The sequence below is a fragment of the Monodelphis domestica genome, chromosome 3 (genome assembly GCF_027887165.1).
Source record: "Monodelphis domestica isolate mMonDom1 chromosome 3, mMonDom1.pri, whole genome shotgun sequence".
In the NCBI taxonomy this organism is placed as follows: Eukaryota; Metazoa; Chordata; class Mammalia; order Didelphimorphia; family Didelphidae; genus Monodelphis; species Monodelphis domestica.
In genome coordinates this window covers 275,747,857-275,761,511 of record NC_077229.1, presented here as the reverse complement: position 1 = coordinate 275,761,511, position 13,655 = coordinate 275,747,857, and the positions used below count along the sequence as shown (strand labels likewise).

Genomic DNA, 13,655 nt, shown 5'->3' with positions numbered 1-13,655 from the left:
TGGATCCCCCACAAACTTTCTGGGGAGAGATTTACTATGCAAACTACAAGCCACAATAATTTGCACCCCAGATGCCCCCAGGCCTTGGAAGTGCCTGAGGAATCTTTTAATTTATTCCCTGTACTTCTCTCAGACAGCCAAGAGGCAAAAGAGCCTCCTACCTTTAAAGTACCTACAGATATAGCAGAGTCTCTTTGGGCCACATATTCATCTGATGTAGGCTTACTTAAATCAGCTATTCCTGTGCAAATTAAAACTAAATCCAGCCCACCTCCTTCCATTCCTCAGTATCCTCTCTCAAAGGAGGCAATAGAGGGCATTACCCCAGAAATAAACTCATTAATTGACAAGGGCATCATAATTTCCTGTAAATCTGAATACAACACGCCCATCCTGCCTGTTAAAAAACCAAAAAGGGGGCCCAATGGCAAGTACCTCTATAGATTCATACAGGATTTGAGGGCTGTGAACAGTAACATTATAAAGAGACACTCCATAGTTTCCAACATCAATACTATTATTTCCTCTATTCCTAGCACAGCTACATACTTTACAGTAGTGGACTTGTGCTCAGCTTTCTTTTCCATACCCATACATGAGAACTCCAGGCATATCTTTGCTTTCACATGAAAGGCCTCTAAGAATACATGGAGTAATTTGCCACAAGGTTTCGTGGAAAGCCCAAGTTTATTTGAACAAATTTTGAGCCAAGATACATATAAAATTTAAAAACAGCAAATTAACCAAATACGTAGATGATTTACTCTTGGCTTCAACAGACGCAGAAGCATGTCAGGAAGATAGTAAACACCTTCTTTTGGAATTGCACAAAAGAGGGCATAAGATCTTGAAGGATAAGTTTCAGTGGTGTCTCCCCAAAGTAGAATATTTGGGGTTCATTGTGACAGCTGGTGCCCATTCTATTTCTCCCAAGTGAATTGCAAATATTCAAAAATTGAGTGCCTCTACCACTAAGAAACAGTTAAGAGCAATTCTAGGAGAAACAGGGTTTTGCAGACAATGGATCCCTTGCTATGTGGAAATTACCAAGCCCCTTATAGCACTAACAAGAGATTCAGTCCCTGAACCACTTAAATTAGAGCCAGAACACCTGTCAGCTCTATCAGATCTAAAACAGGCTATCCTGTCTGCCCCTGCTCTAGGCATCCCAGATTACAAGAAGCCAGTTACTTTGTATGTACATGAGCGAAGAGGGGTAGCTTCAGCTGTTTTAACTTAGACTTTGGGACCATCTCAGCGCCTAGTTGCTTATTATTCAGCCCAGCTCGACCCAGTAGCTTCAGGAGCACCACCATGTCTTAGAGGTGTAACTGCTACAGCTTTACTAGGACAAAAACTGTTGATCTAGTATTGGGATGCCCATTAAAAATTAAGTGCCCATATGAGGTAGAAGCATTGTTGCTAAGGCATAGAACACAGGCATTTTCTGATCAGCAAATTACAAGGTATGAAATAACCTTGTTAAACAATGAAACTATTACTCTAAAACGCTGTACAACACTTAACCCTGTCATCTTGCTTCCAGATTTACCAACTTCAGGAGAACCATTAAACAGCTGTGAAACACTAGTGTCCATGGCAGAAAAGTCTTGAGATAATCTTTTGGACACTCCCTTAAAAAACTCAGATTTGGTCTTATTTACTGATGGTTGTTCTTTTATGAAAGATGGCATACACTACACTGGAGCTGCTGTAGTCACAGAATTCTGCCACTGAGTGGTCAGCTTAACTGCCCTCTAATATTAGCACTCAAGGGGCAGAACTCATAGCTCTGAAACATGCCTGTATAATTTCCAAAGGTAAAAAGGCAACAATTTATATGGATTATAGATATGCTTTTGGTATTTGTCACTCAGTCGGGATGCTATGGCTCCAGAGAGGATTTTTAACCTCAGCTGGAAAATCCATAACTAATGCAGAAATAATTAATGAAGTTCTTTCTGCTCTACAGCTGCCTGAAGCCCTAGCTGTAGTTCATTGCTCTGCCCATACAGGTGGCAGTGACCCTGTCTCTAGGGGAAATGACCAAGCAGATATTGCTGCAAAGCTAGCAGCCACAGGAGGGCCTGAATTAATTTTAACATTAACAACCACTGATGACTTAAATTTATCACTTTCCTATAATGAAAAGGAAATGAAAAAATGGAAACAAAATTCAAAGCAAAACAGATTAATGGAGTATGGGTGTCATCTGAAGGAAAACCCTTGCTCCCTAGAAGTTTCTATCATCAAATTTGCCAATCTATTCATAAATATGGTCACTTTGGTACCCAGTTCATCATGGACTCTGTTAAGAGAGTATGGATAGCCCCTGGTATAACTACCATAGCCTCTATTGTGTGTTCAGCCTGCTTTACCTGTCAGGCATATAACCAACACGCCTTTCGTGGCAAAGCCTTTGGTGGGCATCCCCTGGCTTACACACCTTTTGAGCACCTGAAGATAGATTTTATAGCAATGCCAAAGGCTGGACAATATAAAGTTTGTCTAGTCATAGTAGACCAATTGACTAGAAGAATTACCTACAGCCTGAACGACAGCAGCTTTTGTTGCTAGGGTGCTTTTAAAAGAGATTATTCCTTGCTTTGGCCTGCCAGCAGATATTGACTCCGATAGAGGAAGTCATTTTACGGATTCTGTTCTAAATCCTATATAGTCTTGCTTGGGGATAACACCCAAATTCCATGTTCCACATTGTCCCCAGAGCTCAGGCCAAGTTGAAAGAATGAACAGAAAACTTAAAAGTATGATTGGCAAATTATGCACTGAGACGTTTAAAATGGCCTGAAATTCTCCCTCTGGCACTATTTTATCTTAGAAGCAGGCCCAGAGGAGACCTACACATCTCACCATTTGAGATACCTTTTGGACATCCACCTATACAGGCTAAGCCTTTCTCCCTGGCATATACATCACTATTAGGGGGAGATACAACTATTGCTTCCTATATATGGGAATTACAGCACAAACTGCGTGAATTCCATGAATCTAGAGCTGCAGTACAAGCCAGACCACTAGATTTTTCACTTCATGACCTGAACTCTGGAGACAAGGTGCATATAAAGAATTTCCAGCATACTGAAGCAACTCAGCCTTCCTGGGAAGGGCCATCCAAATACTGTCAACTACTCCAACATCTATAAAAATTAGAGAGAAGGACTCTTGGATTCATTGCTCACATGCAAAGAGAGCATCTTCTTTTGAAACTGATTGACTGTATCCACACATGCATTGGAGATAATAATCTATTGACAAGTGGAAGCCTTTTTTTAAACACACTGAATTCCTGAAAGCTTTTTTCTTCTCTTTTCTCTTTTTCCTTATTTTATTATTGCTTTTCTTTTATTTTTATTAGAATATTTGATTTTTCCCTTTTCTCATTTCTTGTACTTAAGGTACATAACTCAATATTAATTTTTATTGTACAATAAGTTTAAAATATACATATATACTTGCTATAATATTAATACATATCCACACAGCTTTAGATTGTGGGAACCTGCCATTTATTGATAATTGTTATGGGACCGTGATTAATGTTTGTGTCTGATTCTAGGAAACAGGATCAAAAAAGGAGCACAGACTTAAACTGAATAGTGCCAAAAGATCACACAGGTCAAAAAAGAAGAAACCAATCCAGGTAGGATTGATGAACTTCTAAGCCAATACAAATGACTTGAACCTAGTGTGAGACTCGAGGTTGCGATGCTTGACATACTTTAAGATATAAGCCTTCCTTGTATCCACACTCTTCGTGAAAATACTTACAGACAAGTACCAAAGTTTGGCTATCATCCTGGCTCCCTCTATCCCTGAGAATTAAGGTAAAATCAGACCAGGGAATGACACTTCCCTATCAAAATAAAAATCTGATCCTTTTTCTCTCCTATAGTATAGCAACTTCCTGTAGCCTTGGCTGCAAATGGGTAAGTGAAATATTACTCCTTTCTGTCCTACAGACTTGTGGGATTAGAAATTACTTTAATTGGACCCTAATACAAGGGCCTGTTAGAAATTTCTTCTTGCTTACTCAAAATTTTGTATACATAGATTTTTGATATTTTGATACTGATTTTGAATTCTTCTTTAAATATATATAAACTAAAAGGATTTAATTTTTCTTCCATTATTTTTTTCTTTTTTCTTTTGTTTTTGTCTTTGTCTTTGTCTTTGTTTTTGTTTTTGTTCTTTTAAATTGACTCACACACCCCCATAACTAAACCTTGCATCCTGAGTTGAACTGGGTGTTTTTCAACACTTTCTTCAGGGGGACTGTATTTTCATTAAATCCAAGATTTAAATTTTTGTTCAAGAAAGATCTTCAGGAAAGAAACTTGCTAACTCCTAAAATCCAGAGAATGAACTGTTTGCAGAAAGATACCTAAACCTTTACACTACAGGAAGATCCAGAATGAACCTTGGGGTGCAGTTGATTGAACTGAAGGTTAATTGAACATTTACTTTGGATGTACACTCTTATGCCAAAGGGAACTGCCCCCTAATTGGTTTTTGTTAATGTGCCCATGTTTTGCTGTCTCTCTCTCTTCTATTTCCCCCTTATCTCTAACTATTGTAGTTTTCCTCTTAGAGGATAAAATTTTGTATACACCTGCAATTAGAAATTTTTGGGGTGTAGGACACTTATGTTGAGTGATCAATTGGGGAGACTAGTCCCCCAATCATCATCAGGGGGGGTTGTGATTTTTAGATTTTCTCCATCTTGCTTAGTCTAGCACACAGGAATGTGCACACCCACACTACACTGGTATGTGCTAGCAAGTGACAAATCAGAAACAACTGACTGTCCTCTGGACTGTCCTAAGCCAAGCTTGAGCCACCATTGGCACATGTGAGAAGCAGGAAGTGATGTAGAGAACTGCTTTTGGAGTTCTTGTCACTTCCTGTGGAGAGGGCTGGGCGTCAGTTCGATCCTGGAACTCGAGCCTGGAGGAGCTCCCTCAGACAGCTTCCTTGAATTGGTCATGTGGTGAGTGATAAGACTGACTCCCCTTTCCCTTGGCTCTCAGGGAAGGCTGCCCTTGGCCAAGGCCTTGAACTCCTGCCTGGCTCAGTCTGAGCTAGAGCAGTTTGAGTTAACTCTTTTCTCTCTCTCACTCTCGCTTTTCTTAATTTCTTCCTCCTATTGTAATTAAATCACCATAAAATTCCATTATGACTTGAGTGTTTCATTTAGGACTTAAGAAATTAAGTCCTTGGTGACCAATAATTATTATATTCAGTCTTAACCCTAAATTTACCCCTTTCAAGAAGGCATCAAAAAAACTCAACAAGGGCCAATGAGGTGGCCCAGTAGATGGAGAGCCAGGCCCAGAAATGGGAGGTCCTGGGTTCAAATCTGGCCTCAGATACTTCCTAGCTGTGTGACCCTGGGCAAGTCAGTTAACCCCCATTGCCTAGCCCTTACCGCTTTTCTGCCTTTGAATCTATACACAGTATTGATTCTAAAATAGAAGGTAAGGGTTAAAAGGGACAAAAAGACTCCATGTGACTGAGGGCGGGTGAGAGACCTGGACTTGTATTTTATTTAGAGATGTCAATTCACTGACCAATAATTCCCATGTCTCCTGTGGTGGGGTGCCGATATAACAGAATATCCAATCTAAAAGTTATTGGCTACTGTTGGATGCAAGTCTTTTTAGAACAAAATGTACCAACACCCACCCCCCAAAATCAACCTCACATTTATACAGCACTTTTAAGTTTTATAATGTACTTTGCTCACTATTATGCCAATTTTGTAGGTGTGGAAAACTGAGTTTCAGTCACTTGCTCATAGTTACATAGAGCTGGGCCTCAAATTTAGGTCTTTTGATTCTAAGTCTGTTTTGTTTTGTATTTTTAATCCTGACCTTCTGGTTCCAATAAAGAATTGGTCCTAAGGCAGAAGAGCAGTAAGAGTGAGGCAACTGGGGTTAAGTGACTTGCCCAGTCATATAGCTAGGAAATCTCTGAGGACAGATTTGAACCCAGGACCTCCCAGCTCCAGGCCTGATGTTCTAACCACTGAGCTACTTAGCTGCCCTTCTAATTCTCTTTTACCACTACTGTGTTCCAGAAGAAAGAAGGAAAAGAGATAAATGGGCCCACAAAACATTAGTTTATAGATTTTTTTCCTCTTAAGGAAAACACTGTAGGTATGGTCAAAATAATGTACCACTTCTGCAACTTAAAGAATGTAGATCTCAGCATTGTCACATGTACATATAGGTGAGAGAGATGATTAATTAAAATGTGGCAAAAGGTTAAAAAATGAGAAACAAAGCAAAAATAAGATTCATGTTTGAAAATATGAAAGAATGGTCTACAAAAAATTCTTGATCCTGAGAAGTTGTAAAACCCTAAATTTTTTCATCAAACAATTATATGCTGACTGCCTACTTTACAAACTGCATTTAGTGCTGTGGTCATTAAAGACAGTTGTGTACCCTCAAAGAGTTTATAGTTGGAAAGAAACAAGTGCACATAATACTAAAAATGGACCATGTAAAACAGTAAATAATTAATTGCTAATTACACTTTGCTAAAATTGCCAGTATTGGCACACCCACATTTTACAAGAACACAGTGACATAATCATCCCCTACCCAAACTGTCCTGAGAACTTTAGGCTCCTGGGTCTTCCCAGGTTCTGGCTCTCTACCAAGAGCGCCAATTCCTGTTTTCCTCTTCCAAGTCTACCCACTGGTCAATAAGCATTAAATGCTTTCTAGTGTCCTAAACAGTGCTAAGAGCTAAGAATACAAATACCAGCTGAAAGAAGGTCTGCCCTAGAGGCACTTCCATCCCAATGGGGGAAGAGAGCACCTAAAATCTAAACCAGAGCTGAAAAGCAAAGGACACCCAGATGCCTGGTGAGGAGACAGGTAGAAGAAGTCAGTGAGGAAACCTGGAGAGGAAGGAGTCATGGTAGGCCTGGGTGCTTCTCTTAAATGGAGAATAAAAGGGAGAGGAATCGGTATTTTTATTAAGCCCCTACTATATGACAAGCACAAAGAGAAGGGTTTTACAAATATTGTCTCATTGGAAGTTCTGGAGGAGACATCTGAGGATGCTTCCCCACAGCTGAAGTGAGGCTTCTAGGGTACTTGGAGTGGAGTAGAAAAGGTCCAGAGGGCAGCCTGTAGAGCACCACAGTTCATCAGCATTCTGATAAAACCAACTGCTTCTCTGTAATGTTATTTTCCTTAACATCATGTTTTTGTGGAACCAATAAATGACGTTATCAAGCTAACAATGTGCTCTCAGGTGCAGAGAGGGTACCTACCATTTGGAAGGTAGTACAAAAACATGCCACTGGAGAAGGAAATGGCAAACCATCCAGTATCCTTGCCAAGAAAACCCCATGGATAACTATGGTCCATGGAGTCATGAAGAATCATACATGACTGGAAGCATCAACAACAATGCAAAATTAGAGAGAGGGCACATCCAGAGTATGGAGTATTTTGAAAGCTAGGCAGAAAAGTAGGTTCTTGATACAGAAGGAAATAGCAGAATGCAAAAGAAGCACATAACAAAAAGAATGTTTATGGACAATTAATTTCACAGCAGTATGCAAGATTGAATGGAAAGGGCTCAAAAGAGATCAGATAGGAGGTTGCTAAAATAATTCTGCCTGGAAGTAATGTGAATCTATAAGAATGGAAGCAGTAGAAATATTACCCTAACCTCAAAAAAAAAAAAACTTCCCTATTGTACAAATTTCATAGAGCTCTCATTAAAAAGCTTTAAGTCCTCTTTAAAATAAAAATGAAACAAATTATGTAGCCTCTTACAGAATCTGAAATCACAATTATTACTTGAAAACACATTAAAAATAATAAAATTCCACAAATTTTACAACTTCACCTGGAGGAAGGTAAATAGAACCTTATATGTAAGTTTAAACACTTTAAGACAAAGAATTGGTTGCAATGAAATTCAAAATCTTTTTTTTTTTCACTTAGGGAACATTTTATTCTTATAGGAGGGCCCAAGTACAACTTGGGGCTAAAGTAAACTCACTGCATTATTCCCATAATTATAATTTCATCAAATTCTAAACACAGCAAAGCTGAGCTAGATGGAGACTAAGGGAACTTCATACTATTCTCAGTTGGCACTGCATATTCAATACTACTGCAGCTCTTGGGGTAAAACTCATAAGACCAGTCCTCTGCAGCAATGCAGTCAGTGATGTCATACTCACAACACAGCAAAGGCAGTGAGAGGAAGGTAACAGCCTGCCCCCTCCCCACTGTACACATTCTGTTTTCCTCTCTTCATGATGAGATGACTTAATGATAAGATGCTCCTCTGAAATGTCACATACTATCCATCAGACAGGCAGCTCCTGAAGCTCTGTGCCAGTGAAAGGGCTAATGGCACAAAATGGAAAACCATAGACAATCTGCCCCGTTGGAATAAAGTCAAGGCCCAGGCTAGCTAAGAAGCAGGACTAGGATCCCTGTCCCCACAAAGAGATGTCTGACCCTGTCACCCCTTTATGATAATGGGTAGATGGTTTAAATGTAAAATGAACATGTCAAAATACACTGACATTTCCCAAAAGTAGATTTTTATGGCAAAGGAGGATTGGGGTAGGAAGGGGGGACAAGTAGTATTTTTCCACTAGTGAAGAGGTAGATTACTACTACCACAGGAATTATTAATAATAATAATCTCAATTCCTGGCCCATAGTAGGCACTTTTAAAATGTTTATTTATTTGTTGAATTAATTAATGATATAATTAGCATTTATATTGTGCTTAAGGGTTTTTGCAAAGCACTTTACATGCTGTGAGGAAGATGCTTTTATTATCCCCCATTGTACAGATGAGGAAACTGAGGCTGAGAGATTAAGTCCTTTGCCCAGGGTCATACAGCTACTAAGAGTCTGAGGCAACATTCATAATCAGGTCTTCCTGCCTTCAAGTTCAATACTCTCCCCTGAGCCATCTAGCTACCTACACTGCAAGAATCTGTGTCCTAGTAGTAGAAGAAGTAGAAGAAGCACAGTAGAAGAAGACCCATCTTCCTTCAAATGCTCTCCCTTCACATCATAGGGTAAGCAGATGAAGTGTGTTTTTTGTCTGCTTGGGAGTAAATGTCTTTCCCTACCGTCATCAATGTCCCCTGGCCAATAGGTTCCTCTGGAAGGAATCACAGCCAGACTCACCATCACTATAGACTCAGGTCATCTTTGTGTGGTAGAGCACAAAGGGGCCAGGTGACCTGAGCTTTGGTCCTGCCTTGGTCTCTTACTACCAGAAGGCTTTCTCTTCAGCTCTACAGCTCTGTCCTCTCCATTATTCCATCCAGATCCTAGCCCATAACACCCTTCTTTGGCCATCTCCCCATGGCAGGGCTTGGATTCCAGGTTGTGGAACCTTCCCCAGACCCTACATCCCGTCACCCTCTTCATACCCCAGAGACTGGGTCCTCCTGCAAGGGCCAAGGAACCATGAAGAGAGGAAGGCAGCCCTGGATGTAAGTAAGGCTGCTCACTCACTCACAGGTTGCCAGGTTTCATAGTTCTGTTTTGTATTTGTATTTCATTGAGGGGTAGGAGCCTTCCTCCACTCCTGGCTGAAAAACAACAATAAACAAAAACAACTAAGCTGTGTGAGCTTGGGCAACAAAGATAATGGTGATTACTATATATGTTTCTCTGTAACCCCATGAGGTTGTTATAAAAAATGTTTTTAAAAATATAAAAAGGGAGCAGTTGGGTGGCTAAGTGGATAGAGTCAGCCCTGGAGGCAGGAAGTTCTGGGTTTAAATATGGCTTCAGACACCTTCTAGTTGTATGACCCTGGGCAAGTCCCTTAAAGCATACTCTTCTGCCTTAAAACCAATATGTAGTGTTGATTCTAAGACAGAAGTTAAGGAGGGAGGGAGAGAGAGAGAGAGAGAGAGAGAGAGAGAGAGAGAGAGAGAGACAGACAGACAGACAGACAGACAGAGACAGAGAGAGACAGAGACAGAGGCAGAGAGAGACAGAGAGAGACAGAGACAGAGACAGAGAGACAGAGAGATAGACAGAGAGAGAGACAGAGACAGAGAGAGAGAGACAGACAGAGAGAGAGGGAGAGAGAGAGACAGAGAGAGAGAGAGGGAGAGAGACAGAGAGAGAGGGAGAGAGAGAGACAGAGAGAGAGAGAGGGAGAGAGAGAGGGAGAGAGACAGAGAGAGAGAGGTAGGTACATAAATAGAGATATAAAATGCAAAATAAACATAGAAGAAAATAAAATGTTAGACCAGTGGGCTACTGAAAGCAAGAAAAGCACATTTTCATTTTGTATATTGCTGCTTTGAAATATCTGTGAAGCTACTCAGCAGAAAACCATTTTTGTTGGAATCTGAGAATGTCTTGTCTGTCACAATTTCATTTCAAAATCCATACAAGATTGTTTAGCTGCAGAAAGAACCAGGTAGGTACACTGTCAAAACAGCAAAGACTAAATATAACTCAACTGAACTGATCCTGCAAAAAACCAAGATTGATGAAATAATTAACTCATGCCTCAACTTCTGTCTAAAAGTAGTTTCTTTCCAAGAGGATTTTGTTCAAATGTTCAAATATCAGAAAGAAAAATAAAGAAGGTTCACAATCTTAGTATAAGATCCCTACAGAAGAAGATTTTAGATGTAGATTTCCTGTTTTTGAACAAATCAGAACTCAAGTAAAGGTCTAATTTTATTTTAACTTGGCCTATTTAGAAGTTAAACATTTTTTATTTTTTCAAATAATGCATGTAGATGGCTTTATAACATTGTATGATGATGAGGACAGTTTATATCTCAACTAAATAGCAAAATATCCTTCACAATTTTAAAATAAAATTTAGTTTCTTAGTTTGTGAATTTTAATTCTTTGGAATTTGAATCTTGCCAATTCATGGGATAGGTTTTTAATAGTGTTTTGAATAAGCCCTTGACTATAAATATCTAAAAAAATAGCTTATTCTGCTAAATATAAACATTATTGTTTTTGGTTAGACAGTCAGATACCAGTGGATGGCTAAAGGGGAGAAGCACTTATAATTTTTCTATGCCCAAACAAAAAAAAAAAGAGAGATTTATAATTTAAAAATTAAAACTAAAATGTTCATCATTAAAGGAAACTAGAATGTTAGTATTTCCTTTTTCAGCCTTTGAAATCTGTTATTTGAAAAATAGAGGTCAAACCAGTAATTTCTCATATTAAGATTCATGACACCAGATTAGTTCCCACACAGAAAGGAAGTATGAAATAAAAGACAATGGCCACCTCCACTTTCACCACCAATACAAAGTAACTATCTAAGCATTGCTGAGACAACAGCTACTATTAATATTTTGCCAAGTTTTTGCTCAGTGTTTTTGGTTTACTTTCTTAAGAGGTAAATAACAACAAAAAACATCTTGTCCCAAAGAGAACTCTATGTTTTCAGAGGTGGAAATATAAGGCCTTCTAAAAAACAAATACTACTGATAATTTACTCACTGAAATAGAATAAAACATTAAAAACACTCCAGCATTACCTGACAATTCTTGTTTCACAAAAGAAAGTACAGCCAAGTAAACCTGGCAGTCTGCTATAATTATTTGCCTCTGAAGTCGATCAACCATAGAAGGTGCAGATTTTCGGGCATCAACCTGTTTGAATAATGCAGAAAAGGAAAGAAAATGTCATAATAAAGCATAAAATGGGCAATCCTATATACTACCCTTTTCAGATATCTATTCTTTTCATTGAATGAAATAATTCCAAAATTAGAATTGTGAAACAGAATTGCTCAAAAATGTGTCATGATTAATCAGTTACTGTTTATAATTCCATTAAGAGATGATTTATTTTAAGAATGATGCCTATGAAACATCTAGATAAATTTATAGAATTAGAAAAAATGTCTGAAAGCATTATGTAACTACAAGTAAAATTTAAAAATCTATTCAAATAAAAATAAATTTTTATTGATATCTCTTCTTTTTATATTACCTACAATTTCCAGTGTTCCAAACCCATAGTTTCCCACCTCTTAACAAATGGGAGTGGGGTGTCTTCTGTAAAAATAATAATTGACGAGTTATAAAATAAAATATTTAGATGGAAAACCTGTTCAATACAGGTTCAAACTATTCAGATACTTTTTATAGATGTAATCAAAAGTATTTTCAGTGATGAAGTGAAGCTCAAATGTGAACTTCCCTTCAGGGCTAGGCGCAAAGATGCTAAAGAGACTCTTATTATAAAATAAATTATTTATTGAAATATATAAAGATAAAAAAGATTTCTAATTTTAAGGGATTCTAAATGCACCCAAATAAACTCCCTGGTTCTACAAGGAACTGCTTCTCCTGTGTTTCACAGGTTACACTAATCCTCCCTAATCTGACTAACGCAAATTTATTCTATCTAAATAAAAACTACCACTATTATCCTTATAATTATTAACTTTGCCTTCAAATTCTAAAATAGCAAAGGCTAGCTGGTTGAATCTCAACAAGAATCAAGTTAGGACTCTGAGCCTTAACAGCCTCAGAGTCCAAACCAAAGACCAGGTTTTTCTTTGGTCTTCTCAGAGTTAAACAACCTATAAAAACCACAAATAGATATTCAATAGTGTTTCCCAAGTTGGGAAAGGAAAACATTGAGCTTCTTCGGATCTTTCCCTCAGACATAGAGAGAGGCAAAGATGTTACCTCCTCCAGCCCTGAGAGAGAATCTCTGAGAGTGCGTCTCTGCCAATTTCCAGAGACCAACTCCCACTTGCCAGAGAGAGTAATTGGCACAGAAAAATGGTTATAACTGTCAACATCTGAAATCAACATGCTCTTTCAGCTCTGCTTCAAACTCCAGTTCTTTCTCAAGCCAGCACTCTACTTTTCATCCCTAAACTAATAAAACAATACTTATTTTCTTATATTATCCATACACTTCTTAGAGTTCTCTTTGGGGTCAAGTCATTTAACCATTCTCAGCCTCAGGTTCCTCATCTATAAAATGAGCATAATGATAGCATCTACCTCCTCTGGTTGTTATGAGGATCAAATGACAGATGGTTAAGTGTCTTACAGATGTTAAAGCACCATATACGTGCCAGGATATTAGCAACCATAATAATAGTAATAAGAGATAGGATTTATACAGCACCATGCGCCAGTCACTGTGCTAAGAATTTTATGAACAGCATCTCAGCTGATCCTCCCAACAACCCTTTGAGATAGGCACTACTATTATCCCCATCTTGTAGATAAGAAAACTAAAGCAAACAAACAGTAAATGAATTGCCTATGGTCACGCAGCTAGTAAGTGTTTGAGGCCACAATGAACTTGGAGTCTTCCTGACCCAAGGCCCTCAGTGTCTATCTATTATGCCTTCTACCTGCCCTTCTTTCACAGCAAACATGCTTGAGAATGCTGTGGGAGGAGGGATATATATTATTTTCTAAAGATGAAAATGGGATGTGGTCTACAGTTTGCAACTAAATATGGAATATTAAAGCCTGTCTTATGAAATATAAGTTTAGATAACATTGGTAAGACAGAAATAGGCATTTGTAAACAATTCCTAAACTTCTGATTTCCCTTTTAAGTATCATCTTATTATATTTCTTTGACAAGATATGGGAGACAGGACTTAATGA

At 38.4% G+C, this 13,655-nt stretch overlaps 1 protein-coding gene across 2 annotated transcripts in view; it reads right to left on the bottom strand.

Annotated features, from left to right (window-relative positions):
• TTC39C (tetratricopeptide repeat domain 39C) overlaps positions 1-13,655 on the bottom strand; it is a 110,767-nt gene that overhangs the window by 58,546 nt on the left and 38,566 nt on the right. For both annotated transcript variants that reach the window (XM_001362747.5, XM_007487605.3), the window contains exon 4: positions 11,549-11,663. In XM_001362747.5, the coding sequence (XP_001362784.1) occupies positions 11,549-11,663 (115 nt within the window). The remainder of the gene's footprint in view (positions 1-11,548; positions 11,664-13,655) is intronic.